Source organism: Nothoprocta perdicaria, unplaced genomic scaffold, assembly GCF_003342845.1.
Source record: "Nothoprocta perdicaria isolate Ctin4 unplaced genomic scaffold, notPer1 scaffold_72, whole genome shotgun sequence".
Lineage (NCBI taxonomy): Eukaryota > Metazoa > Chordata > Aves > Tinamiformes > Tinamidae > Nothoprocta > Nothoprocta perdicaria.
The window spans coordinates 2,308,509-2,332,129 of NW_020455999.1; the positions used below are offsets into that span (position 1 = coordinate 2,308,509).

General features: G+C 51.9%; 1 protein-coding gene across 2 annotated transcripts; it reads right to left on the reverse strand.

Annotated features, from left to right (window-relative positions):
- Positions 1-99: 99 nt before the first annotated feature.
- On the reverse strand, positions 100-23,621 carry TP73 (tumor protein p73). Of its 2 annotated transcripts, XM_026051123.1 has the most exons (12): positions 23,583-23,621; positions 19,722-19,967; positions 6,880-7,066; positions 6,514-6,629; positions 5,919-6,028; positions 5,391-5,533; positions 4,884-4,972; positions 4,392-4,516; positions 4,064-4,218; positions 3,451-3,583; positions 2,311-2,404; positions 100-491 (listed from the first exon to the last, which is right to left on the reverse strand). In XM_026051123.1, exons 1-12 carry the CDS (start codon positions 23,619-23,621, stop codon positions 180-182), a joined length of 1,749 nt encoding a protein of 582 aa, XP_025906908.1. In that variant the 3' UTR covers positions 100-179. The 2 variants fall into 2 exon arrangements, with proteins under 2 accessions (XP_025906908.1, XP_025906909.1); XM_026051124.1 differs by lacking the exons at positions 3,451-3,583; positions 4,064-4,218.

The window sequence follows — 23,621 nt, forward strand, 5'->3', positions numbered from 1 at the left end:
CAGGGACCAGGGCGAGGCTTTCTCCCATGGCTCGGAGTTCCCGTCTGTCCAATGCAACTACATTTTCAACCAGACACTCGAGGCTGAAAACAACTCGCTGTTTCTCATCCGGGGTTTCATCTTTTCCTCTGTTCTTCTAACTCGGTGTCCAGTCTCTCGCTGCTCCCTTCTGGAGGCCGTCAGTTAATCTCTCCCTCCGTGAATTCCTCCTTGATGGAGTGCTTGCGCGCCTTGCAGTCGGGGAGGTCGAAGCCGAAGTCGGGCCAGTCGTCGGCGCCGCGGTTGGGGATGGTGATGGTGTGCCGCACGCGGAAGTGCACGGCCTCCATGACGCGCTGCCGCTGCAGCTCGCCGCCCACCGCGATGCTGCCCGCGCTGCCGCTCGAGCGCATGAGCTGCTGGGCGCCGTAGTCGTGGCTCTGCTTGAGCTCCTGCAGGCCTCTCCAGATGACCATCCGGTACTGCTCCGGGATCTTCAGTGCTCCGAGATCCTGCAAGAACAACACTGCTGACGCGGATCCGGTAACGGAGGTGAGGAACACGGCTGGGCACGAGCCCTGGCAGCGTGCGGCTCAGAGCAGCCCAGAGCAGCCCGCGCCTCCCCGTCACGGCACCAAGGCCACACGTTTGGCCCTGACGGGTAACTTCTCACTTGTAACCCGGCCAGCTGACCAGTTACTCAAACACAACTTTGCGGGCTAGGAAATGTTTCTTTTATCTAGGGGGAGGAGGAGAAGCAAGTGCTTGTTTCACATAGCTCATCTGCAAAGGGGAGGGATGGGCGCCTTGCRTTCGCACACACACTGCAGAGCAGCACGTGAAGTGCGGGGCTGTTCTGCTCCCCTGGCTAAGCAGCCATGAGCCCGGCTCCTCTGGGCTCGCTCGTCTCCCTGCGTCCTGGCCGGAGGGCTCTGACCCACGTTTCTAGGCAAGACGCGACCCCCGGGAGGGCACTGGTGGCTCTGGGCATGYGCCACGCTCCCCAAACTGTCCTTGGCACGGGCTGCTTGGGACCAGCCCTCTGCCACCTGCATTAACGCACTGGACAGATGGCCATGACGGACAGGAAGGGCTGTGGCCACRATGCTAAGCAGGGGCTTTAAAATCTGGGGGCCCGGTGACCTACGTGCAGATGCCCGCATGAGAACAAACACTACCGTAACGGAGAGCTGCTCGAGAGCCACGTTAATGCCAAACACAGAGACTCACGAGAGTGTTAACTAGAGAAGACAGCGAGTATGCGATTAGTAACTATAAATGTGAACTTGAACACACAGCTCAGCAATCTGCAATTAAGTTTTGGCTGTTCCAAATGTTTCTTTTGACAGCTTATAGATAATAACGGAGTTAGTTCAGAAAACGCTTCAAAACCAGACTAAGATTACGCAACTGGCCCCAGCTACCAATGAAAAATCATTGTGTCTTCAACAACTGCATCATCCAAACATGTTCTCAGTATTTTATTTTAGGTGCTGGATAGAAGACAAGTGACTTAGGGGTGAAAATGAATCAAGGTAAGAGCTTTGACTTAGCCAGAATATTGACTCTAGGACCGATTATAGCTGAAAGGGATTTTTTTTTCCTCTTCCAGTTAGGCATGACCTTAGTATCTGCACCAAGAGTTGCACTTTAGCCAAGGATTACAGCACCAACCCCCTCTTCCCCCCAGCTGCAGAGYGCTGACACACAATGTAATATAGGATATTTCTAACATAATTTATACAAGTTTTCCTTCTAGTTTTGCCTAACTTGTGCTGTTGGATCCCAGGGTTGGAGCCCTGAGTCCCAGAACACAGGTATCCTGGGGTTGACTCATTTTTTATCTTCTGTTGTCAGACAGACACACTGAAGATTTATGTGGAATGACAAAATCAGAACTATAGGTCTGATTTAAGAATTGCTGAAATACCAATTCTATGGGCTTTCAATTAGTTTGCTGAGTACAGCAGTTTGTTCTCCTATATGTTAGGTAAGAAAAAAAGAAGTATCTGAGGTCCGATTTGGGGACCTTTTAGCTCATTTTAGAAAGAAGTTCACTGAGTTACAATTTTGTTTGTTTTCCCCATTATCCTTTGAGCCTTTGCTTCTGGCTGTCTGGACTGACCGACTGTTGGGATTGCTACCAAGGACTGAACTCCTACTACATCTGAAGGACTGGAAAGGAAGACACACATCACGGGGAACAGACATGTTCTGTGACAGGTTGGTGCACATTTTTTTCCCTTTTCTTTTAAAACTGTTTGTCCTTGCTTTTAAGATCAACAGCTGATAGAAACAAGTGGTAAGAACAGATCTTCCCAAAGCATTTACCTCTATGGATAGGTTCTGCAGGTGGTAAATATTCTGTAACCCTTGTGAGGTGAAATAGTCGATGCAGTTTGGACACCCCAATCCTGTTAAAAAACTGCAGAAAAAATTTGGAAAATAAAGTGGCATTAACTTCTTACGAATATAAGCTGTGCTCTCAACCATCACTGTAGTGGCAAACCATGTTTCCGTTCAGTGAAAAAGCAAGGAGGAGACTGCAGGAGGCTTCTGCCTCTTAGAGAACCGGCAGCCCTTTCAAACCCCTGCAATACAGGTGGGATGCAGGCAAGGCAAGTTTAGTGGGGAACTTGCTCTGGGATACTCACAGTGCTTGGACACAGTTTTCCTCTGGCTGATGCAAAGCCAAAGCATGGCCTAACTTGTCATTAGGGTAAGAGTGAAGAAGTTAATGGGACTATGTTCATTCCTAACATTACTTTTTAGTCCTTCTGATCTTCAGAGGTTTCAGCAGAGTAAGTTTCACTAAATAACCTGAGGGAGCTTGAGCTACCTGGAGAAGAAGAGAGGGACGTGCTTTAGTCTGGGCAGTGACAGTCCCGGCAATGTACAGCTTGGTGCTGGGGTACTTTGCACATTGCACTGGGCTGCAGCTGTGCAGTTCTAGAAACTGCATGTGCAGCCTCCCTAACTCTGGCAGGATCTCCTTCAAAACATCTATGGTCTTTGGAAAAGGCTGGAACATGAGAAAGTGGCTGCAGATCTGATAACATTCCACGTGGAAATAAATCACGTAGTTTACGTGATTCCTAGGTATCACCGCTAAGGAAGGGGAAAGTGGAAGTTCCACAATGCCTTTTTTTTTTTYCYYYKKTTTTTTTTTTTTTGGTGCCAGATTGACATATATAGAACCAGATTCTTGTTCACATGTATTTCATTTCTATTTGAACAAGAAAGGATTACTCAGAGATTTTTACAGGCAATGCATATTTCTAAGTGGTAGTAAGCTGGGCTTTGATTTCTGAGATGAGAGGAATAGTCTGTGTGATTTCATGAGCAGTGATTTCTCAGTTGGAACCAGTGGCCAGTTGACCAGTTGCTAGACAGATCTGAAGGTTAGAGTAAGGGACAACAGCAAGAAACATCAGAGGACAACACACACCAGGTATCAGTCGTCTTCCCTACCTGACAAGGCTGGGATCAGGGTTGTAGGGCGGAGGAGGGGTGCAGTGTGATCCTGAGACCATCGACTGGGACGAGTGGCCTCCGTTCATTTCTCCGTTGGGTTGCATGGGGTGACTATTTAACATCCCAGGTCCTAGGCAGAAGCCATGTCAACACAACAAACAGATCAGAGTCAGACATAACCCAAATGGTTATAACCGCCCTGTCCCTCACTAGGGAGTCTACTGACAGGCAGGGAGAGCCCACACTGTGTGAGCACCAGTTTGAGGACTTCAGGGTTTGAGCCAGCTGTGTCTGATCCCACTGCCTTCTTCTGAGAGCTTCTAGAAGATGCACTGCAGACATACAGTTACACTATAAATTCCCACTCATCCCTGTGCAGTGGTAACTGTGAAGGTCTCTCCCAAGTGTCTCAGCTGTAGAGTGGTTCCAGTTAGGTGCTGGGTACCAATACAATCTGCCTGAAACACTTCTGCTTTGATGTGGGGTTGGAGGAGGAGTGCAAGGCAAGGAGTGCTCAGCTCCAGGGCTCTGTGCAGCTCTGTGGCTGCCATCTGTCTGCTCTGCCTCTCGTCTGCCTGGGGCTGCAGGAAAGGCGACAGGGGGACCTTACCCATTGGCCCCAGGCCGGGTGCTGGGTTGGAGCTGTGTTGTGGTGGCTGCCCCACCAGCTGGTTGACAGATGGCAGCTTGTTGATTCCTCCTCCATGGACTTTATTCACAGGCGAAAGGACGGGACCGTAGGATGAAGGTGTCTGCAAGTGACTCCTACTCAAGAAAACAGAGCAGTCAGTGACCTCCAGCAGGAAGGCAGGCAGCCACCCTCCCTCCCCCAGCACTCCCTTCTGGCCGGGGCTTCAGATTTTCTGGGCTGAAGTTTCAGCCAGTGTTGAAACTGAAGTTTCTGGTTGAAACTCGCTGGCCGCTCTGCTGGTACTCACTGCCTTTGCAGGAGCTGCTGCTGCTGCTGCCGGTAAGAGTCAACCAGCTGCTGGGGGACCAGCTCCACCAGCTCCAGGCTCTCCTTTATCTTCATCAGGATCTCAAAGTTCTCCCGGCCTCGCACCTGGAAGAGGGAACAAGTCCAGGCCTTCACTTTGGCCCATCTCACCTGGCCCTTTCCCACGGCCCTTTTCTCTACCCAGTCCTGCAGGGCAAAATGCCTCTGCAACCAATAAATGTTCAAGGGTCCAGGACTCCCTCAGACAAGTGCATTTACAGATGTTTCCTCCCTTGTTTCTAGCCTCCTCTCAGCCCTGTGGGCCATGCTGCTGGCCCCCTGCCTGCTGCACTGCGGGAGTCTTCAGGACTGTCTCCTCCAGCGAGGCCATCTCGTCCTTCCTGACACTGCATCCCCATGGCATTTTGCTCAGAGGGGACAAAGTCATAACCAGCCCAAGCCAAGGAGACCAGTGCGGATAACTGACACTTACAGGCACGTAGTACATCTCCTCCTCCCCATGTCTCCGTTTCTTAATGCCAGCCCCTAGTGCTGGGATCCCCTGCGGGCTCTGTTTGAAGGCTGGAAAGGAGAAAGGAAAAAATGTTAGTGGAAAAACAAAAGCCCAGTCTCGCTATGGCAGCTGCTGTGGCCCAGCTCCTCCTGGCAGCAGCAGGACTGGGAGCAGAAGCACTACCTGGAGCACACTGCTAATCCACACCGAAAACGAGGAAATGAGCACCTTTAGCAGACTTGGTCTGACACATGCCAAACATGCTCCCTCTTTTAGGACTTGTGGCTTTGGGAATTGTTCTTTTTTGTTTTGCAAACTTGAGTTTGAGCTTCTGCAGCACAGTGACTAGCTGAGACAGGAAAGAGGGTGACATGGAAGCAGCTGTGTCGCTTTGAGCAGCAAGGCACCCCGGGKGGCAGCCAGCAGCCTCGAGCTGTGACGGGACGGCACCCTGAGCCACGCAGCTTTCCTGGAAAGAGGACTCACTGCGCTTGTTGGCGCTGCCATTTTTAGCAGCGCTCTCGTTCAGGGCTTGTTGCTCTCGGTAATGGTCTTCATCAGCCTTCCGGTCTCGGCCAGGACAGGCGCAGATCCGTCCTTCAAACGACCTCCTTCCCAGGACCTGGCCGCTGGCAGGACAGAAACGTCAAGGAGGTTATTTCTTCTAGGGAGTTTCACCTTGGTTCAAGTCAATACTTTATGGTGTGCCTCAAAAAAGCCCCAGTAAAGTCTCCCATGAGTATTATTAGCTGGGGAGCGTGTCTGCTGTGAGAGCACGAGCAGGAGTCTCCTGTGAGGGACAAGCAATTCCTGGCGCAGAGGAGGGTTGCAGYGGTGCTGGGGCAGCCAGGGGGCTGCCACCTSCCCTTCCCCAAAAGGGGCTCCTGGAGCTCATGCCCAGGGAGGAATCACACTGCATCCCTGGGAAGCTGCTCCCTCCCGAGGCCCCCAGCCCTCTTGGCAGCAGGAAAGCAGCCTGCTCCAGGCAGGAATGTGGCTGTGACAGCGACTCACTCTCTTGTTTCCAAGGTTATGATGATGAGGATGGGTCTCCTGTTCATTCCTCCCACGCAGCTGCTATTGCACATGAAGTTGTACAGAATAGTGGTGAATTCGGTCCCCACCTGCCCCAGGAGAGGAGAGCAGACACTGAGCAAGGAGCAAAAAATCCAGAGACCTGCATCTGAGACTCGACTTCGATGCAAAAGGCCACTCTTCAAACCAGAGGTGGAGGAGATCTGGGGGGACATTCCCCAGGACCTCACCCTGATGGGACTGTCCCAGCTGGGAAGAGATGACTCTACAAGGACTGCGTGGGGGGCTGCAGGCCCCCAGCACACCCCATGGCAGGAGCGGAAGGGATGTCCCTGGGCACTGGCTTTGCACCCCACTTGTCGGCAGCTGTGGGTCAGCACCCCCTAGGGCAGCGTGTGCTCAAGCACATCCACCCCAGCGCTGCAAGGGGGAGCCAGGGCGGGCTCCTGCTCGGGACAGGGTTTGTCCCCCACCAGGCAGGGCAGCTCCCAGCTGCAGGGCTACCCTGCTGCACAGGCAGACAAGGGAAAATGCTGCAGCTCTTTCCCCACCACCCTGGAAGCAAACGGGGTACCTGTGGGGGCTCGTAGGGCACCATCACGCTCTGCCTTCCGGTGACAGGGTCGTCCACGTATTGGGAGAGGTTGTTGCCTTCCACCCGGATGAGGTGGCTGGCCGGGGCTGACTGGCCTGTGAAGTTAAAGGTCTGTATTAGTGGGCAGGCCGGCGCTGGCCTTGCCCTCCCACACAGGGTGGTGGTACCCACAGAGGGGCAGCACATCCAGGACTCCTGGCCCTCCAGCTCCTTAGGAGCTCACTGCCTCACCCGGTTCACCCTCATCCTCCCAAGACTAGCTCCTCAAGGCTGCAGCAGAGCTCAGCCACTGCCCTCCTGCGCGACGGGGCCGGCCCCAGTGCAGGGTGCCTGGCCAGCACTCACCGTCGTTGAAGTCGCGTCCCAGCTCGTGGTTGGGGCAGCGCTTCACCACTTCTGTCACGTGCTCTGCTTTCTTGTAGACGGGCATGGCCCGGATGATGGTGCCTGGCGGCGGTGGCGTCGACACCTTGATCTGGATGGGACATGTCTTGGCAATCTGGCAGTAGAGTTTCTTCAGCAGAGGGGAGTACTGGAAAAGAAGAGACCTGCATTTGTATGGCTCAGGAAGAGGGAAGGGAAAGAGCTGGAGGTGCTATGGGCACAAAAGGCAGTGGGGGCAGAATGGAGTGCTAGACTTCAGCCGCTTGCATGAGGCAGCAGCCATCTCTGCAGTGCAGGATTCAGGCCCAGCTCGTCCTTCCTGGGTGTGCTGACCAGCTCCAGCCACCTGTTTCATCTTCTCTCAGTGACACCAGGTGGATGCAGTCAGGAATTCCCAACCTAGAAGAAGTCAGAGGCACTGCTGCCTGTCCTGAGCACACCTAAAATCACATTTGCCCTGGGGAAGGGCACAGCAGCTTTGCTCTAGGTGGTCTGCAGGGAGACCTGCTGTAATGGGGACCTGTGAGAGCCTGGGCGCAGCAGCAAAGTTCACCTGCAGAGACGCTGGGTGAGAAGAAGCTGCACAGCATTTTCCAGSTAGGCAACAGTGTGGTGGTGGGAAGGCAGAACTTGTCCTTTAACCTCTCCAGTGCATGGCTCAGATCACACATGGGAAGAGCTGTGGTGCCCTTCTGCCTGCCCAGTGCCACGCTGCTTTCCAGCTCACAAAGACTCTGTTTGCTCCATGAGAGCCCACCCCTGCTGCACGGGGAGAGGGAAGCCAGTTCCTGCATGGTAGGGCATGTTTCTACTCAAAGTATTTTATCTCATCCTCACAACATATGCTTTGCGCCAAAAAAATACCACCGTGCAGAATACTCTGGAGGATGTTAAAGCTTGTCCTGAGCCATCAAAATACAGGTGTGTGAAGGCTAGTGAAGTTCCTTCTGCCAGTGCTGAGCTGTGAGAAGCCCCCTCTGCTTCCCTGCGGGTTTAGCCCTGAGCCAGGGCTGTCTGAGCAGCAGGGTGCTCGCAGGGCATTCCCTGTTCCAGGCGGCTCCCTGGTCAGAGCAGGAGGCTGCTCTGCGCTGCCTTGTGTTTCCTGGTCCCTCTGCCCTTCCCGTCCAAGCAGGATCCACTTTGCGATTCCAGTGACTGCTTCCCTTCCCATGAGGGACTGTTCCCCATCACCGTCGGTTTCTCTGCCTTTGCTTTTGCAAACTATCCTCCATTGTGCCTCGAATGGCTAGATAAGCATATACCACCACATGAAATGCAAAAAACAGGGGAAAGTGAAGAAGGAAGCGAGAGATAAAAGCTGCTTTCAGGTGGTATTCRAAAAGAAGCTCAGAGAAGATATACAGGGCAGAGGTTAGTACTGAGGCAGACTGTTCAAGCTTTCATGCAACCAGCACTGAATTCACAAAATGTTAGTGACATTGGCAAGGGAAAGCGAGGGAGCTGGCTGGAAACATCCAGGGGTAGCTCCCGAGCACACCAGTTTTGCATTAGAAGAACAGAAAGGCACTGCCAGCGTTAGAGGGTGTGATCCCCAGAAGAATGACCTGCAGGAACAGCACGAAGCTGTGCGTGACAGCAAGAATTAACGCTGATATCTGAGTTGTGCGGATTTGATCCTAACTCTACTACAGTCCTACCAATTTCCTCAGTACACTTGAGTTCAAAATACAGACTCTTTCTGGAAGATGCTCAGATCCTATCTGCCTGGGTAGAAGAGAGAGGCTCTGTTGTCCTGCTTTAGTCCAAGTAACCTACTTAGGCTCTGTGACTACCCAAGTCACACATGTTCGTTCACTAACATGTTCATTTTGAGGAGAGGACAAGGCAAAACAAGAGTTATTTGGAGGGGGTTCTTCCTGGCCAGGTGTTAAAATACTGACAACTTCTGTCAGAGGATTCTTTCATGTAGACATTCCCGGGCAGTCCTGAACACGCCTGGGAAATAAAACTGCTCTGGAAGAGCAGAAGTGCATTATGGCAAGTTCTTTGGTAACAAATTCTCTCATTATACCATGTTATGACACGGATAAATCTCTGTTAAATAGCACAGCAATTGCCCTGCAGGGAGAAAGGCTGCCGCTCAACGCAGGCATGCCTCCGCTGATAACCTTATCATGTCTTAACAGCTCCAGCGCTGCCTTCAAAGATCCTTCAACAATAACAAACTATTCTTTTAAGGAACTCCGTGCTGATAACTCTGGGCAAGAAAAATCAGCTCTGTACCCTGCCTGCTTCTGCACACAGCAGGCAGCGTGAGCACAGCGGTCGCGCGCGCCTCCCCGCCGCACGCCCGGCCGGCGGCAGCCGCAGCACCACACACCGCGTCTCGTGCAGCTCGCTCCCAGCCGCTCTGCGGTTTGGACAAACTGCCCTCTGAGACCGGCAGCAAGCAGGTGGAAAAGCCTCCAGCACGTGGGACGCTGCAGGCGGCTCCTGGGCGCAGCAGGACCCGGCTCTCGCGCGGCTCCGCAGCTCCCGCGCAGCAGCCCTGGCCCCCTTCCAAAGGAGCTGTCCCTGGTATAGGGGAAGCCGGAGCTGGATGTTACCTGTGCTGGGGGGTTAGTGCCTGTATCTTAGCAGGGATCATCACTGCAGGACAGCTGAACGCATTCCCCAGCAGGGACTAGCACACTAGCGCTTAAAAGCTGAATCCTAACATTTTCTTCCCATTTTCTTCTCACCTACACAAGAACATGAGTATGTTCTGCCTCTGGGCACCTCTTTCCCCCTCCCCTGCTTTTTTTTTTTTTTTTTTCCCAATTCCTATTCTACCCTCTGAAAGGCTAGTAGCTTCCTTCCTAATAACATTATTACTGCAGCGATTCTGTTCACTGAGGAAAGTCAGAGCTTGTCTTCTGTTGTATGTTCGGCAAGCAAAAGTTCACGTGTCGATGGGGCTTGCGGGTGTCAGCACAGCAAGAAGAGCAGCCAGCAGCAATGTCACCCAGTGAAGCTTAGGTCTTCTTGCAGAACTGGCCATCTGCGGCAGTCGGGCAGCTTTCAGCACCAGCCTACGCTCATTTGCTGCTTTGAAATTATAATGCCACCTGTTTTACTGTTTCTTCTCTGCTGCTGTGGCCTGTCCTGTTGCAGTGCAAGTCCCGAGCAACAGCAACGACTGCACAAGCCAAAGCCTTTGCCCCTCAACGGCCTACTGGAGCACGGCAGCCTCAGCTCCACTTCTCTAGGGAATCGCTATCCCAAGGCCTCCTTAGAGGGGGTTATTTTGTCTCAAACCAGCGCCCAGTGGGCAAAGCCCCTGCTGCCATCAGCTCCCGCACAGACTCCTCGCCTCTCCGTTCCAAGGCTTATCTTATTGCTCTTGTAACGTATCCAGGAAAATGCTTTGCACCTTGCAAGGTCCAAAGGGGACACATTCCCACAAAAACTCATGACACTTAAAATGGTCACAGCTGTGAAAATGCACTAGAATTAACTTGTAATTCTCTGCTGCAAATGTCCAAGACCCACTCTGGAAAAAGCCACTTTGCTACTTAGATCTGTAGCTATTTCCCTGGGACAGGAAGCAGGAGATGGGAGAGGTGTTTCTCTCCTGGCATACTGAGAGCCTCACACAAAAAGTAATCTAAATCTTCTGCATGAAAACACCTAAAAGAAAAGTCCATCTCCCCCCAACTCCTCTCTGGGCAGCAGAACCGCTATGAGGATGTGTCCCAACAGAGTCTGAACTGATAAAATCTTATTTATCTTCAACTGTTGACACTGAAGCGTCTAGACTTGCCTGCTTCAGGAGGCCTGAGCCAAGTTCTTCTTTCTCTCTTGAAGGAAATGATTTGCTCAACAATTACTTTTTCCACAAATCCTCCCCCTCCTCCCTAGCAGCCTTCTCCTCCTCCTCCTCTTTTACATTCCAGTCTCCTCATTAGTTCTACTCAAGACGTGTCCAGGACTGCAGTCAATGGATCCCAATAAAGCCACTAGCCTGGCAAGGGAGAGAGAAGAAAAGTGCTGCCTCCGGCTGCTAATTTCCTTGCGCTCCCCAGCAAGCAGCTGTGGAGCTGCATCCTGGGACAGGTTTGGACAGATCACAGTGGAGAGGTGATAATAATGTGTCTGTCATCTTACTCAGACATGTAGCATCTTGCAAACCGCAAATACCGTTAACCGGCTCGGACGAATCTGTTACGACAGATCCTGGAAGACATGCCGACTACAGAGATTATTTTTTTTTCCTTTCTAATTTTTTTTTAATAACCATTTTTAAAATCATTGGGCTATATAACTTCTCACAGAGCTGGAAATTCCTTCGCAAGTTACTGTGTTGTTCTTCTCCTATGAGCTGGGGTTGGAAATGGCCAGTATCTCCCTTTGCCAAACAGATGAGTATCCCCCGGTGCCCAAGACACTCTGGCAGCCAGAGCCGCATGCAGCCCAGCTCTGGATAGTCTGCTTCTGTGACAAGTCCTGCACTGCAGTTCAGCATCATCCAAAAAGTGAAGTAAAAATTCAGCAGTGCTCTTCTCCCRTGGCTCAGGTATGCTTTTGTGTATATGGTGGCTGAGCTGGGAAGGAAGGGAAGAACAGGGTTTGGGAATCCAATCGCTGCTGAAAAAGCAATGCAAAAAAAGAGCAGACGAGCAAAAACATCCAGTCCTGGAGGGTGTAGCACTGTCATTTTTAGCATCCCTGTCACTTAGAGTCTTCCAGCATCCTGAGCAGCAAGCAGGGACCTGCCGTTCCTAGGGCGTTTCACACGCGCGGGCACAGCTGGGGACGTGGAATCTAACACAACAGACCCCAGTCAAGATGTTCACTCTCATGTCTCTCCTGTAACACAAATCTGTCACTCTGCTCTTGTTCACCACTGTTGGTTCAAGAACCATCAGGGACTGTTTTGAAGAACCAACAATGCAGAAGTTGCCCTTTTGCATCTTTCTACTTTTCTGGGCTCCCAAAGCATTTACCCCTCAGCTGACCAGTTCTCACCATCTGCCGCTGGTGGGGAGTGGTATGAACTCTACAAGCACTTGGCAGTGGAAGAAGGAATCATCCTTGCAGACCTTGAAGGGCTTGAGTCTGCGCTCCTGGCTCCCAGGGCTTTGCTGCCAGCTCTTGTGCCAAGCTCAGAGGGGAATTTCCGTCTCTTGTTACGCACACAGAGCCAGAGAAAGCTCCTGGTCAAAGGAGTCGCCACACTTGCCTTGCAGGACTCACACTGGGGTGGCTGAGTGCACCCACCATGGAGGAAACCCACCGTGGTTGTATCCTTGCTGCAGCACTGAGCTTAGGGAAGCAAGGAAAAGTTATCATAAAATACTGATTCACAGGCTCAGCTCTTAGAGCTACCTGGTCTTCACAGAGGTCACCAGGTCCCTGTCTAGGTGTGCTCCAAGYAGCACAGCTGGCCTCAAGATCTCCTGCACCCATGCTCAGCTCCTCGCCTTCACTCTATCTGCCTTTGGCTCAAAGCCAGAYAGTTGAGGAGAATTTTTTCATAACCACATGAGCACTCACTGTATGCAGATGTGCGCCGAGCTAACTGCCCTTCATGCATGCAAGTGCATGTTCTCCCCTAGGGAAACCGGCTGCTAAGGATGCCTTCAGCTGCATTTCTCATGGTGCTGAGCAGAGCCTCAAGTGATAAATTCACTCGCTCCACCAGCGTGACAAGAGGCAAGCTCGGAGCTCTTCCCTGAGGCGCTTTGCTGGGGAAGGCCCCAGACCCCGGGCAGGACCATGGGGTGCTCCATTGGGAGCTCCAGCCATCGTGCTCCAATTAGTCTCTGCTGGAACCACCAGCCAAGGTCACTTTAGGGCCAGGCCTTGGAAATACATGCCCTCCTGCAGTCCTTATATTCCTTGAATCCTTTAGTAGACCTCATATATTCCCAGCCTGTTTTCTCGGCGCATTTCAAATCCAAACACTCACAAAAGAGCGCGGCAGAGCAACTACCACCATTTTCCATAGCAACCTCCTTTCTCCCGCTGCATCCTATCTCATCCTTGCAGCAGTCCCTGCAGGAGAATGTTACCTTCTTGCTGGAGAGGTAGTTGCCAGTTAAATCATTCCCTTGACCTGCACATACCATACACATTCAAGATAGTGGAGCTGATAGCGCAGTCGTGTTGGAACATCGCACACCAAATTCCATTGCCTTTTTTTTTTCTCAATTTCATTGTGTCTGGAGCTCCTGGAGCCTCATCCACACCCTGCTATGGCTCATGGAAAGCCTCCAGTGGGCTGGCTTCAATGGGCTCTGGAGCAGGCTGATGCTGAGGCTGCTTTCCTACTTCTGGCATGCTAAAATATCCATGTTCTTCTGCCCAGCTACTTGGATAAAAACAAAGACATTTACGGCTTGGATGGAGGAGGTACTGAGCCACACATGCCCCTTATTAATTTCCAGGCTGCTAGTGTGAGATATGAGTATCTACAAAATAAGATGAGATGCCAGTAGATGGTTTCGGGAGGAAGGTGAGGCTCTTTTTCTACAGATAATCCTGAAGACTTTTCATTCCTCTTTACAGCTGCTTCTCTACCTCTGTGTACTTCAGACAGGAAGCAGCAAGGGAAGACCTATCTCCCACAACACCAGTTATTTCAACCCTTTCTTTCCAGTCACTGTCCAATAAATGCCTTCATTTCTTCGCTCCCAGCACATCAAACCTCCATCTGCAATCTCTAGGGAGCAAGGAGACCAGCTTCAGCCAGACCCTCCCGTCCCTGCAGTCTCTAGCTGGCCGGGCCCCGGGATGCAGACTGGTTTGCTCTGGGTAACCGCTCCGTTACCACCCCTCTCAGCCCTGGCTGGAACCTCTGGAGACTCCAGAGCTGCCTGGTGMGCTCGGAGGCCTGGGCTGTCTCTCGAGGCCGGACAGGAGCCCAGGCAGAGGCTGTGGGGACTGTCGTCCTGCTCTCCTGGGTGCTCCTGCTCTGCAGCGCCGGCACCGCTGCGGAGCTTGCGGCACAGCCAGGGGCTCTCGTGCAAGAGCAGGCAGCTGCACCGCACGGCTCTGCACCCTGTGCTTCTGCACCGAGGCCACAGGAGGCCAAAGACCCTATTAACAGTTCTGCTGGCTTTGGCCGCAYGATAACCTTTTAGAAGGCAGGGAGCACCGAGCCACCTCAAATCAGACTTGAGAAAAATACTAATTATCTATCAGTTACCAGCTGGCCAGCGTGGCGAGGGGCTGCCTGCGAGAAAACAGCCAAGAGCGGCTCACAACTCCAGCATGTTTGGGCAGCTCCAGGGAACCCGGAGTCCTGATAGCTTCCAACAAACAGGCAGGCTGCTAGCAAGCCCTGTCTTGCACGGCTGCGCTTCCTGCTCCCGCTCCCACCCCGATCCAAACAGCCTACCTACCAGAGGGGGCTTCTCCACTACGGGGAAAACCTTATTTTCAGAGTCTCTTCCAACTCAGAGCTCTCTGCTGATAAGAAAACCATTAAAAATGAAAAAAAAAAAAGCCAGTGGTTGCAGCCTTTAGGGTTTCAGAGGGAATGGACCAGGAACAACAGCTCCAGTTGGTTGCAAAGTTTGTGGTGGTCAGAGCACGGCCCAGGGACTGGGGAACCCCATTGCACCCACCTGGTGCCATCTTCTCACAGAAAGAAACCATTTCTGGCAAATGCAAGTCCCAAATCCACGCTCAGAGTCTCCATCCCTTCTCCATCTGATTGTTTCATAAATTCAGAAATTCACCATTTTTTAAAGCTGTAAGAAAAACAAATCATGATCCTCTGGTTTGATGTCTTTCACAGCAGGCCTAAGACCCCTGCTTACTGGTGCTGCATTAAGTCAGCAGTATCTGCTTGAAGTAAAGCTTATCTTTTAGACAGATATGTCGACTCCTCATTTAAATACTTCAGGAGCTGGAGAATCCACCGCATTCCTTGGTAAATTGTTCCTATGGCTAATTACCCTCACTGTTAAAGAATTTCCACCTTGTTTCTAGTCTGATTTTGCCTGGCTGCAGCTTCCAAGCACTGCATCTCATTATGTCTTTTTCTATTAGATTAAAGAGCTGCCTGCTATCAGAAATCATCTCCTATGTAGGTGCTCGCAGACTGTATCAAGCCCCTCTTCCTTCAGAGAACTTAAACACACTAAGGTCCTTTGGTATCTCCCTACAAGGCATGTGTTCCAAATCTTTCATCTTCTCTGGATCTCCCTCTCCCATCTTTTCTATTTTGTCAACATACTTTTGAAGGGTGGACACAAGCACTGCATTCTCTAAGGCAATGGCCTCAGGAATGACACAGTCAGAGGCAAACTCGCATCCCCAGCTCTCCTGCCTGGACTCCTGTTGCTCCATTGTCCAGGCAGTTCATATCCAAAAAATTTTTTGACCATGAGCCCTGGGCTCCTCCAACGTCTCCYGTCCTAAAGGTGGCACCAACCCATGTTCCTCATGTCTGTGCTGCGCTGTCTGCACCAGTGGCTCAGCTGAGTTGTCTCCAACACTATTTACAGTTTTATGTTTGACCTGCAAACTAAACCAACAATTACTTCTTAGATTTTCAAGACTATGGGTAATGGCACTGCACAGCGGGGTGTCCAAGAGGGTCCCGTGGGACTGGGGAGCATTCTTTTGCAAATGGGATGTGCTGCATCTCCTTTGCCAGCTGGGGACTGTGCTATCCTGAGTATGGATAAAACTGACTCTCCTCTGGAGTGTCCAGAGGGATTCAACTAAAATCATGAGAAAAGGTGAGTCTATTAGGTTAGTTACACACTTTTATAATCAAAGCTTACGACTGTGTCTAAGAACTATGTCAAAGAGTTGGACAAGATTATTTCCATAGAATCATTTGGGTTGGGATGCACTGCCTATGCATCCCACTTCCAGTTCTTCATTGGCTGCACTCTGGATGTTTTGCCCCAAGATTGTAAGAGCCCCACAGACCCCCTGCTCTGGCACAGTCCTCTCCCCTCATCTTGGAGGGCTCTCCAGTGCTCTGAAAGGACAAGGCTGATTCCGGGGAATTCACAGTGAGCTCTTTCAGTGTTTTTACTGTAGATTATTTGGTGCAGTTATCCTTAAACTATTTAAAAGCCATGAGGTTTCCTCAGCTACTAATGAAACAGAAGTATTTTTTCTTGTCGTTTCTTTCAAAATGCCGAAYGGAATAGTCCATGTCTTTGATGCAGCAGGATGGTTTCTGTAYCTGCCCTTGCCAAAGGTGCAGCGTTACTGTTCCTAGCCCTACTGACCAGAACTTTTMGCTTTCCTTGCCACGTGCCTGCACTTCACATTCTTACTTGTACACTTGCATTACCATATGCAAGCATTATTTATACAGAGAATCATACTGCACACATACTGACTGACTTGACAGTATCTGACATATGCTTTTTTTTCTGAATTCATTCCCTCTTAACCATGACAGATTTTTAAATGTAGCAGGTTTAATTTTTAATGGCGTAATATTGTTTTCTTCAGTACATGCTGCAACATTAAACAGCTCCTGGTTCTTCTTTGTGTTTAACTATGTTTCTTTCAGGTTTGCTCTGGATCTGAGAGCATCAAATACCTACATTACTTTACGGGACAGGGCTCTTTTGGCAACTCTGGCTCTTTCCTGCAGACAGATACACATTCTCGGGTGCAGTTCCTAGCTGGGTAATACAGCATTTGGATTTCAAGCTGAAGGGAAGAGGGAGGCAGCTCTGTCTTTCAGCAGCAATAGCAAGTTCCACAGTTGCAAGAGGTGTCCGTCAGGAGAAGCTGGAGCAAATCCCACTGTCCAGGCGGGATGATCCTGCTTTGTATAGATAGCAACCTCAAAGTGTCTGAGAATTCACATGCGCTCCGGAGCTCTGGAGGCAGCTGCTCTTTCAAGTCCTGCACTTTCCAGTGTGCAAGAAACCACTCATGCACTTCCATTCTCTGCTGTGCTCAAGTTCAGGATGTGGAAATTCAGGTTGATGGATGCTAGTCCTGCAGTCGGCCTCCTCCGAGGGAATTCCTAACAGCCCCGGCCGGCCCTGTGGTTCAGAGATCCACGCGTCGCGTGAACTGCCCTGTCAAACATGAGGAGGGCTCGGATACTTCATTTCTGTGCGCTGAATCATTTCCCAGGTGGCATCCACCCTCCGAGAGCCTTCAGAAGCACCAGCTCTCAGCTCCGACTGCGGGGCTGCAGCTGCTGCAGCTGCTTAGGGCGGCCTAGAGCGGAGCCTGTCCCAAGGGCCGGGTGCCCCCACGAGCTGTGGGGCCAGGGYGGCAGTGTCGGAGTGGCCCTGGCCATCCAGCGTAGAGGAGATGTTGCTGCAAGGCTCGAGGATGAAAGCATTCCCTCCCGATTACACAGCCCCAAGCAGAAGGACTCACAGTTGGCACAGGGTGATGCTGATGCAGTCTTGAGCTCAGTATAATTGGAGTCCTGAAAAGACCCCGGTCCCTGCTCTGCTGTAACAGAGTGAATTGCCTTCTCCCACCAAATATAACCAATTGCTTGTTGTACATGGAGCAACATATGCTCAGGAGTAGGTTTTAGACTGCAGCCAGTGCTGTGTGGGTCACGTCCCACACAGGATTCACCAGCAGAACAAGAATGTGCTTGAACTTCTCCCAGCAACAGCACCAGCAGGTCCCTGAAGCCAGYGGGCATCTCCAGGCTGAGCAGTTACCAGCAGGACAGTGCGTCCCCACRGAGGATGGCTCCAGCAAAGGACCAGCGCAGTCACTCACTGCTTCATGATGGGGACCTGGCTGGGGAAGCATCCTGCTGCTCCATCCTTGGCTGGCCCAGAGACAAGGGCCAAAAAGGCCTCAGTGGCTTTTTTGATTTACTCACTGCAGCTGCAAAATTCATCATCTGGCTAAGGGAGGGCTATTTTCTTACTGCTAAATAACGGGAAGGAAAGAGTGTATTTTTCCATCAGTCCTCTCCCTGTTCTGACACGTGTGAATAGAYCCTGTCCAGAGGGGTGTCCTGCAGGTATTCTGCAGCACACAGCCTGGCTGTGCTCTCCGGATGGGGCAGGAGTGCGGCCTGTGGCCCCTCTCCACCACAAAATGACCCTCAAGCATTTCCAGCTAGCGACAGCAGCAAGTGTGAGAACATGAGACACTTCCCAGCCCTCTTCCTCCCACGTCAGGACAGCCAGGACCAGACCCACCGCATGAGCGTGTGTTTGGTTGCCACTCAGATGTTGCTGCTTTGCAGAACCACCGCCACYGAGCACAGCCTCCTGCTTTGGATCTCACCCCAGGCAGCTTTGTCCCAGGGGTTTCAGCAGGACCTCCTGTCTGCCGGACACACGTGCTGCTCCGGCCGGGATCGGTGTTAGCCGCGCTCCTGGTACCCAGCCGCTGTCACCGCGGCGCTCGCAGGGACTCCCTCCTCTGCCTGCCGGCCGCTTCCTCAGGAAGGTTCCTCAGCTGCGGAGCCACGGCAAAGGGCGGCAGGAGCTGCTGCAGAGCCGCTCTCCCCTAGGAAACCAGCCGCAGATTCCGCTGCTCCCGCCGGAGCGACCARCAACCAGCACCGCTGGGACAGGGCGGGAGGCCACACCGTGGTGGTTGCTGCACATAAGCATCCARAGCTGCTTTCTGTCGACAGTGGAAAGGACTTTCTTGGCAATTAAACACATCAGCTTCCAAAAATAAAAGTCATTATCGCACCATGGGCTGCTATATTGCTCCTGGTCTGCTCTGCCTGTTTAGTGATAACGGTAATTTCAATGGTAATTTAGTGGTAGTGATAATCTCAGCCTCCAAGGACACCCCGTTGCTGCCTCTTTGTGCCGGCTGTCTCACCTCAGCGTTTCGGCTCTGCTACCATTTCCCAGGGGAGAAAAGCCTTTCTCAGGCGTGAACATGAGAGATCTCCCAGGCATTCGGGTGTCAGAGCCCAAGGGAGTCTGCAGGTGCTGGGTGAGGAGGCTTTGAGGAGCACACTTCACTGCTAAAGAAACATCAACAGCAGAACTACCTGAAATAACAGCTGCAAGTGCTCCTAAAAACAAACAGGGACGGCTTTATATGAACACAAAAGCCAGCATGTGAATTTAGAATCTCTGCCCATTAAAAGGAAAAAAAAAGGRAAGAACTGTTGTATTCTCCAAATAACCCCTAGGTCTCGTTTTGCACAGATGACTCCTCTCTCTGATTTTAGGATATGCAGTAAAATCTACAGTGGCCCACGCAGCAGTAGCAGGCTACTGTGCTCACATCTCACAGGGCATGATGCTGTGTAGTGAGGCATTTGTGACTCAAATCTCCTTGTTGTTTTGCTGTGGCTTCTAGAGATTAAGTCATTCTTCTGATATGCGAAATGGAAAAGGATTATAAATGAAAAGCAAGAATTCAAGGCAAAGCAAAGAACAGCTCCAGTAGGTCGGAGCAGAGGTCCCACAAGCCCGTCTCTGACAGCGGCTGCTGGCAAATGCTTAGGGAAAAAACCATGAGAACAAAGCAGGTAGTCCTCGCAGTGCATTCTTCCAACTTTATGATTTTCAGGGACATTCACCTACAGTTTAGGAAATTCCTAACCTGGGGTTATATTCCAGTAACTGTGCCTTCCCGTTTGGAAAAAAAAATCTCAATGTAAACATTGATGGCTCCTGCGTATTTTGCTTTGCAAGGTGAAACTCTCTTTGCTGCCTGCCCAGATGTCAGAACGCCCTGCCAGGCTGTGGCTGCACAAAACCCACGCATCCTGCAGCTGATCCTGCACTAGCACACGAACGTGCCCGGCGCATCCCTCCACAAAACAACGCCAACACACTCAAGTGTTCGCAGCAGATCCACGGAAAACATTTACCACGCTACAAAACTTCCCTTTAGTGAAGGCAAGAACACATGCAACTTACTGTCCAAGTGGCTGACTTGGCCGTGCTGGATTGCTGGAAAGTCACCTCAAAGTGGTGGGGCCCGGGGTAGTCAGTGTTGGAGGGGATGACGGGAGCTGGGGACATGGCGTCGAAGGTAGAGCTGGGCTGCGAGTAGGGTGAATGCGTTGGGACATTGGAGGTGTGCTCGGAGCTGTAAGGGCTGGTGGAGGCTGCTCTGCTGCCGATGCTCTGATCCATGCTGTTGTTCAGCAAATTAAACTGGGACTGGAGGAAGGGAAAAGGGGAGGAGGGAAAAAAGAAAACACCAGCCAGTTTAGAGACATGGAAACCTCGGCTATACTTCTTCAGGACTTCAGGTGTCCTGTTACAGCTCCCTTAAAGGGCCAGCATGCTGGAAAGTCAACCAAAATAGTTGTTCTGGGTTGGTGTGCTTCTTAAACAGGTCACCACTTGTGCAAAGGATAAACTTCATGCATGTAAAACATCCCCTTTTATCAGCTACATCCTTACTGAGGGCAGCGAGATGCCAAAGCTCTTGCATTTCTAGAGCCTGGACCAYGCAAACCACCACTCCTGCTGGCGAGGGGACTGTCTCGCTGTTGGGGACAGACGGGCATTTTCTGGCAATTGCCAAGATAGGGGAAACACCCTGCTGAACCGAGGGGAAATGCCGATCACCATCCTGCACAGAGGACTGCCTGGACAATGACTGCAGGACACTTGGCCTGTGAAGCTGCATTTCCTCCTAGAACCCCATCAGCTCCACAGCACCGCAGTTTTCCCAAGGGACTGCTCAGTGCCAGCGCTTCCCAGCACACATGAGCCCTGACAAAGCTGCACCCGGGGTGCAGCACCCCCGGAGCATAAGGAGCCACAGGCAGAGGCCAAACCGGCTCCCTGCCCCTGTGCCAGGCTGGGCCTTGCTGGGCCTCAGTGGCGATGCCCTTTCCAAAGCGGAGGGAAGGCTTTGCTGGCCAGGAGCCGCAGCACTGAGGTGCCACAAATGCCTCCAAGCACTCCGGTGTTTCGAACTAGTCCGAGGAGAGCCGCACCGTGCGGGTGYCTCATCCTGCAAGGCAGCCAGCAGCTTGCCCGCTCCAGTTTGGGAAACCTCCAAGCTGCAGAGCACACGGCCGGGACCGGACRGGGCGCCAAGCACACCCCGCTCCCCAGCTCGGAGCGCGGCTCGGAGCCTGGGCCACCYGCGCCTCTTCCTCCCTTTCCAAACCCCCATTGCCAGCTATTCCCAACACGAGCTGGCAACTCATGTTTTTATACAGGCATAGCCCAGGAAAAGCAGGGCTCAAAAGCATCATGGCTAGAACATACTTAACCTTTCCTCTGAAAATCTGACAAAAACATCCATTTTCTCCTGACAGAGAAATAAACTAATACCAAAACAAAATAATGACATTTAGCTGTTTCTCAAGCAAGCAAGTTGCTTCCTCTCACAGCACACAGAGTGGATTTTTTTTTTTTTTCCAGCATCCTGCAATTCCGGCCCTGTTGGAGGGTTTTTCTTCAGGCATTTCCAAGGGAGCAGCCCTCTGGAAGGGCCACGGGCGAGTGCCACGGTGTGCAGCAAGCCCTCCTGGTCGTGGTGCAGCGAGGAGCTGCGGCCGGGCCCGGTGCACAGCAGGCCCCGCGGTGCCGCCCTGCCGCTCCGGCACCTTCGCCCGCCGCTGCCACCCGCTGCGCCCCCGGCCGCGCTCTCCTCCTGCGGCTCTCGGCAGCAAGGGGCGCAGCAGGGACCCGGCGGCAGGCGCGTCCTCAGCACCTTCCCTCGCGAGGCTCCCGGCGCTGGAATCGGGAGACGTGTTTTAACTTGGGATGCAAACCTCACCCAGCCGTGTGCAATAATATATAACGCTTTAAATACAATCATCCTTCTCCAGGGGAGCTCCCCCGTTGTCTGCATCTCTCACAAGGTCGTTGGAGTCTGTGACTAAGTGGAGGAATGCTGAACAAGATCCGACTCGCTTTTACAAATACAGCCATTTTCTCCCCTAAAACWTGTGCATAAACCCCTCTATTCCCTCTTGCTGCTCTGTAAATACCTTTGCCAGAGAGGAACAACTTTCCACCATTCCAGAATTTACCTGGAGAAAAGGTTACAGGAAACTTCAGCAGACAGATGCTGAAGGGCACACGGCAGCCGTGCCCGTTTGGAGAGGAACGCGTGGCTCCTGCTGTCAACACGGGAGCCTCCGTGGCAAACAAGCCCCCAACAACAARAGAAGCTTCTTTCTTTGGTGCATGCCAGTTAACCGGCAGTGCAAACAACCCACGCAGGAATATCCAGAGCTCGTGCGCTGCTGCRTCTCCCTACGACGGCCAGGGCAAGCAAAGGACCTGCAGGGAAGCCCTGTGAAACACGTCCTGTACCAAACTAGCACAGGTTTATTTCAGGACTAATTGCTTTAACTCAACGAGGAACAAATTGATTTTTAGTATTGCCATCGCATCGGTACGGACATGCTCACTGATCACGAGCTGGTTGCGCTCTGCTTGTCGTGCACCTCTTGGAGCCTTCCTYGGCACAGACCGAATGCAACATAAAAGGGCGCTTTGTTCTTAGAAAATCTATCACCTGAACTACATGAATCGGATTCTCTCAAGTCCGTGGATGCTGAGACTCCGGATCAGGAGGGAAATATTTCCCTCAGCCTTTTTTATCTCCAATTCATACAGTTTCTTTGCATGTTTAACAGTTTTATAGGCAGTCCGCTTCACCCTGTTAACGGAATAGGAAAGGACTGCCTGCCTTTTGGAAGTGTTCCTTGAAAAGAGCAATCCTGCACATGAGTGTTTGTGTGCACACACAGCAATGCACACATATGTTTACACGTTTATACACGAGTGTGTGCATTCACACGACTGCAGCAGTGATACTGCAAGGAACAGGATTACAGCACCACCCATATAGAGGTGTTTTGCAGCACAGATTTAAGACAAAAAGGAGAAATTATACAATTTGCGGTCAAGAATACAGCACAACACCTTTCTATTTATATCCGTAACGAAGTCTATCTCTACATCTATTTTTTTTAYCAATGAATAAAAGAAGACGAGCACCCCAAGGAAAGCAGATTCGTTATTTTTAAGGGTGTGCAAAAGGAAGCAGTGTCTTTCCTTGCCTATAAAAATCCATTAAAGACTATTCTGTTTCGCGTATGCCAGTGCCAGGGAGCAGACACAGAAACCCGTTTTTGCTGTGAAAGCCCTCAGCTCTCGGGCACAGGGCTGCGGGTCCCTGGTGTCTCGGCACAAGCCGTGTTGCCCGTATCCGTCCTTGCTGCAGCTCCCAGCCCCTTCCCGCTGCGAAGGAAAGCGGCAGCGCGGGAGCACAGGTCTGTGCCATGCGCTGGTGCCCGCAGCCCTGTCCCTGGCAGTCCTCGGGCACCAGGAGCCAGGCTGAGCGCCCTGCGCCCTCCCTGCTCTGAGCGCCCCTCCTTGAGCGGGCACCTAGGACCMCCATTTACCCGGCAGGTTTAAATCACACCCAAGACCCTGCAGAGCACAACACACGATTCACATGAAACAGGAGATCTTAACCAAGCACCCAAAGCTGTAACCATCCCACCCCAACAGGATTCTCTTTCACAACACAGAGGTTGCCTCCTGGTGCCCAAAGAGCACCACATCCTCAGTGCATCCGATGGCACAGAGGAAGGATTGCTGCCCAGTCAGTCCTGCTTTGAAACCCATTGCCCTTCCCAAACCAGCAGTGCGTCGCATAGCTGACAYTTCTGGAGCAGCAAYGGGTAAAAAAGCTCAGAAAAGCCCWCGCATCTTTGCCAAGCTTTTTCTTCGACAGCAGAGGACAACCCCAAATAAGAAATAACAAGGCAAACCCCATTAATAAAAAGTAGCACCTACCGTGGTATAATGCTGCATTGGGTCGCTAATGTACAGCAT

What these genes read in the sequence shown, in the direction of transcription:
- TP73 (XM_026051123.1), bottom strand. Translation starts at nt 23,621, where the DNA reads ATGCTGTACATTAGCGACCCAATGCAGCATTATACCACG. An exon ending in CCAAGTCAGCCACTTGGACA is followed by an intron (nt 7,067 to 19,721) that starts GTAAGTTGCATG and finishes CTTCTTTTCCAG; the next exon opens with TACTCCCCTCTGCTGAAGAA. An exon ending in GGGACGCGACTTCAACGACG is followed by an intron (nt 6,630 to 6,879) that starts GTGAGTGCTGGC and finishes TTAACTTCACAG; the next exon opens with GCCAGTCAGCCCCGGCCAGC.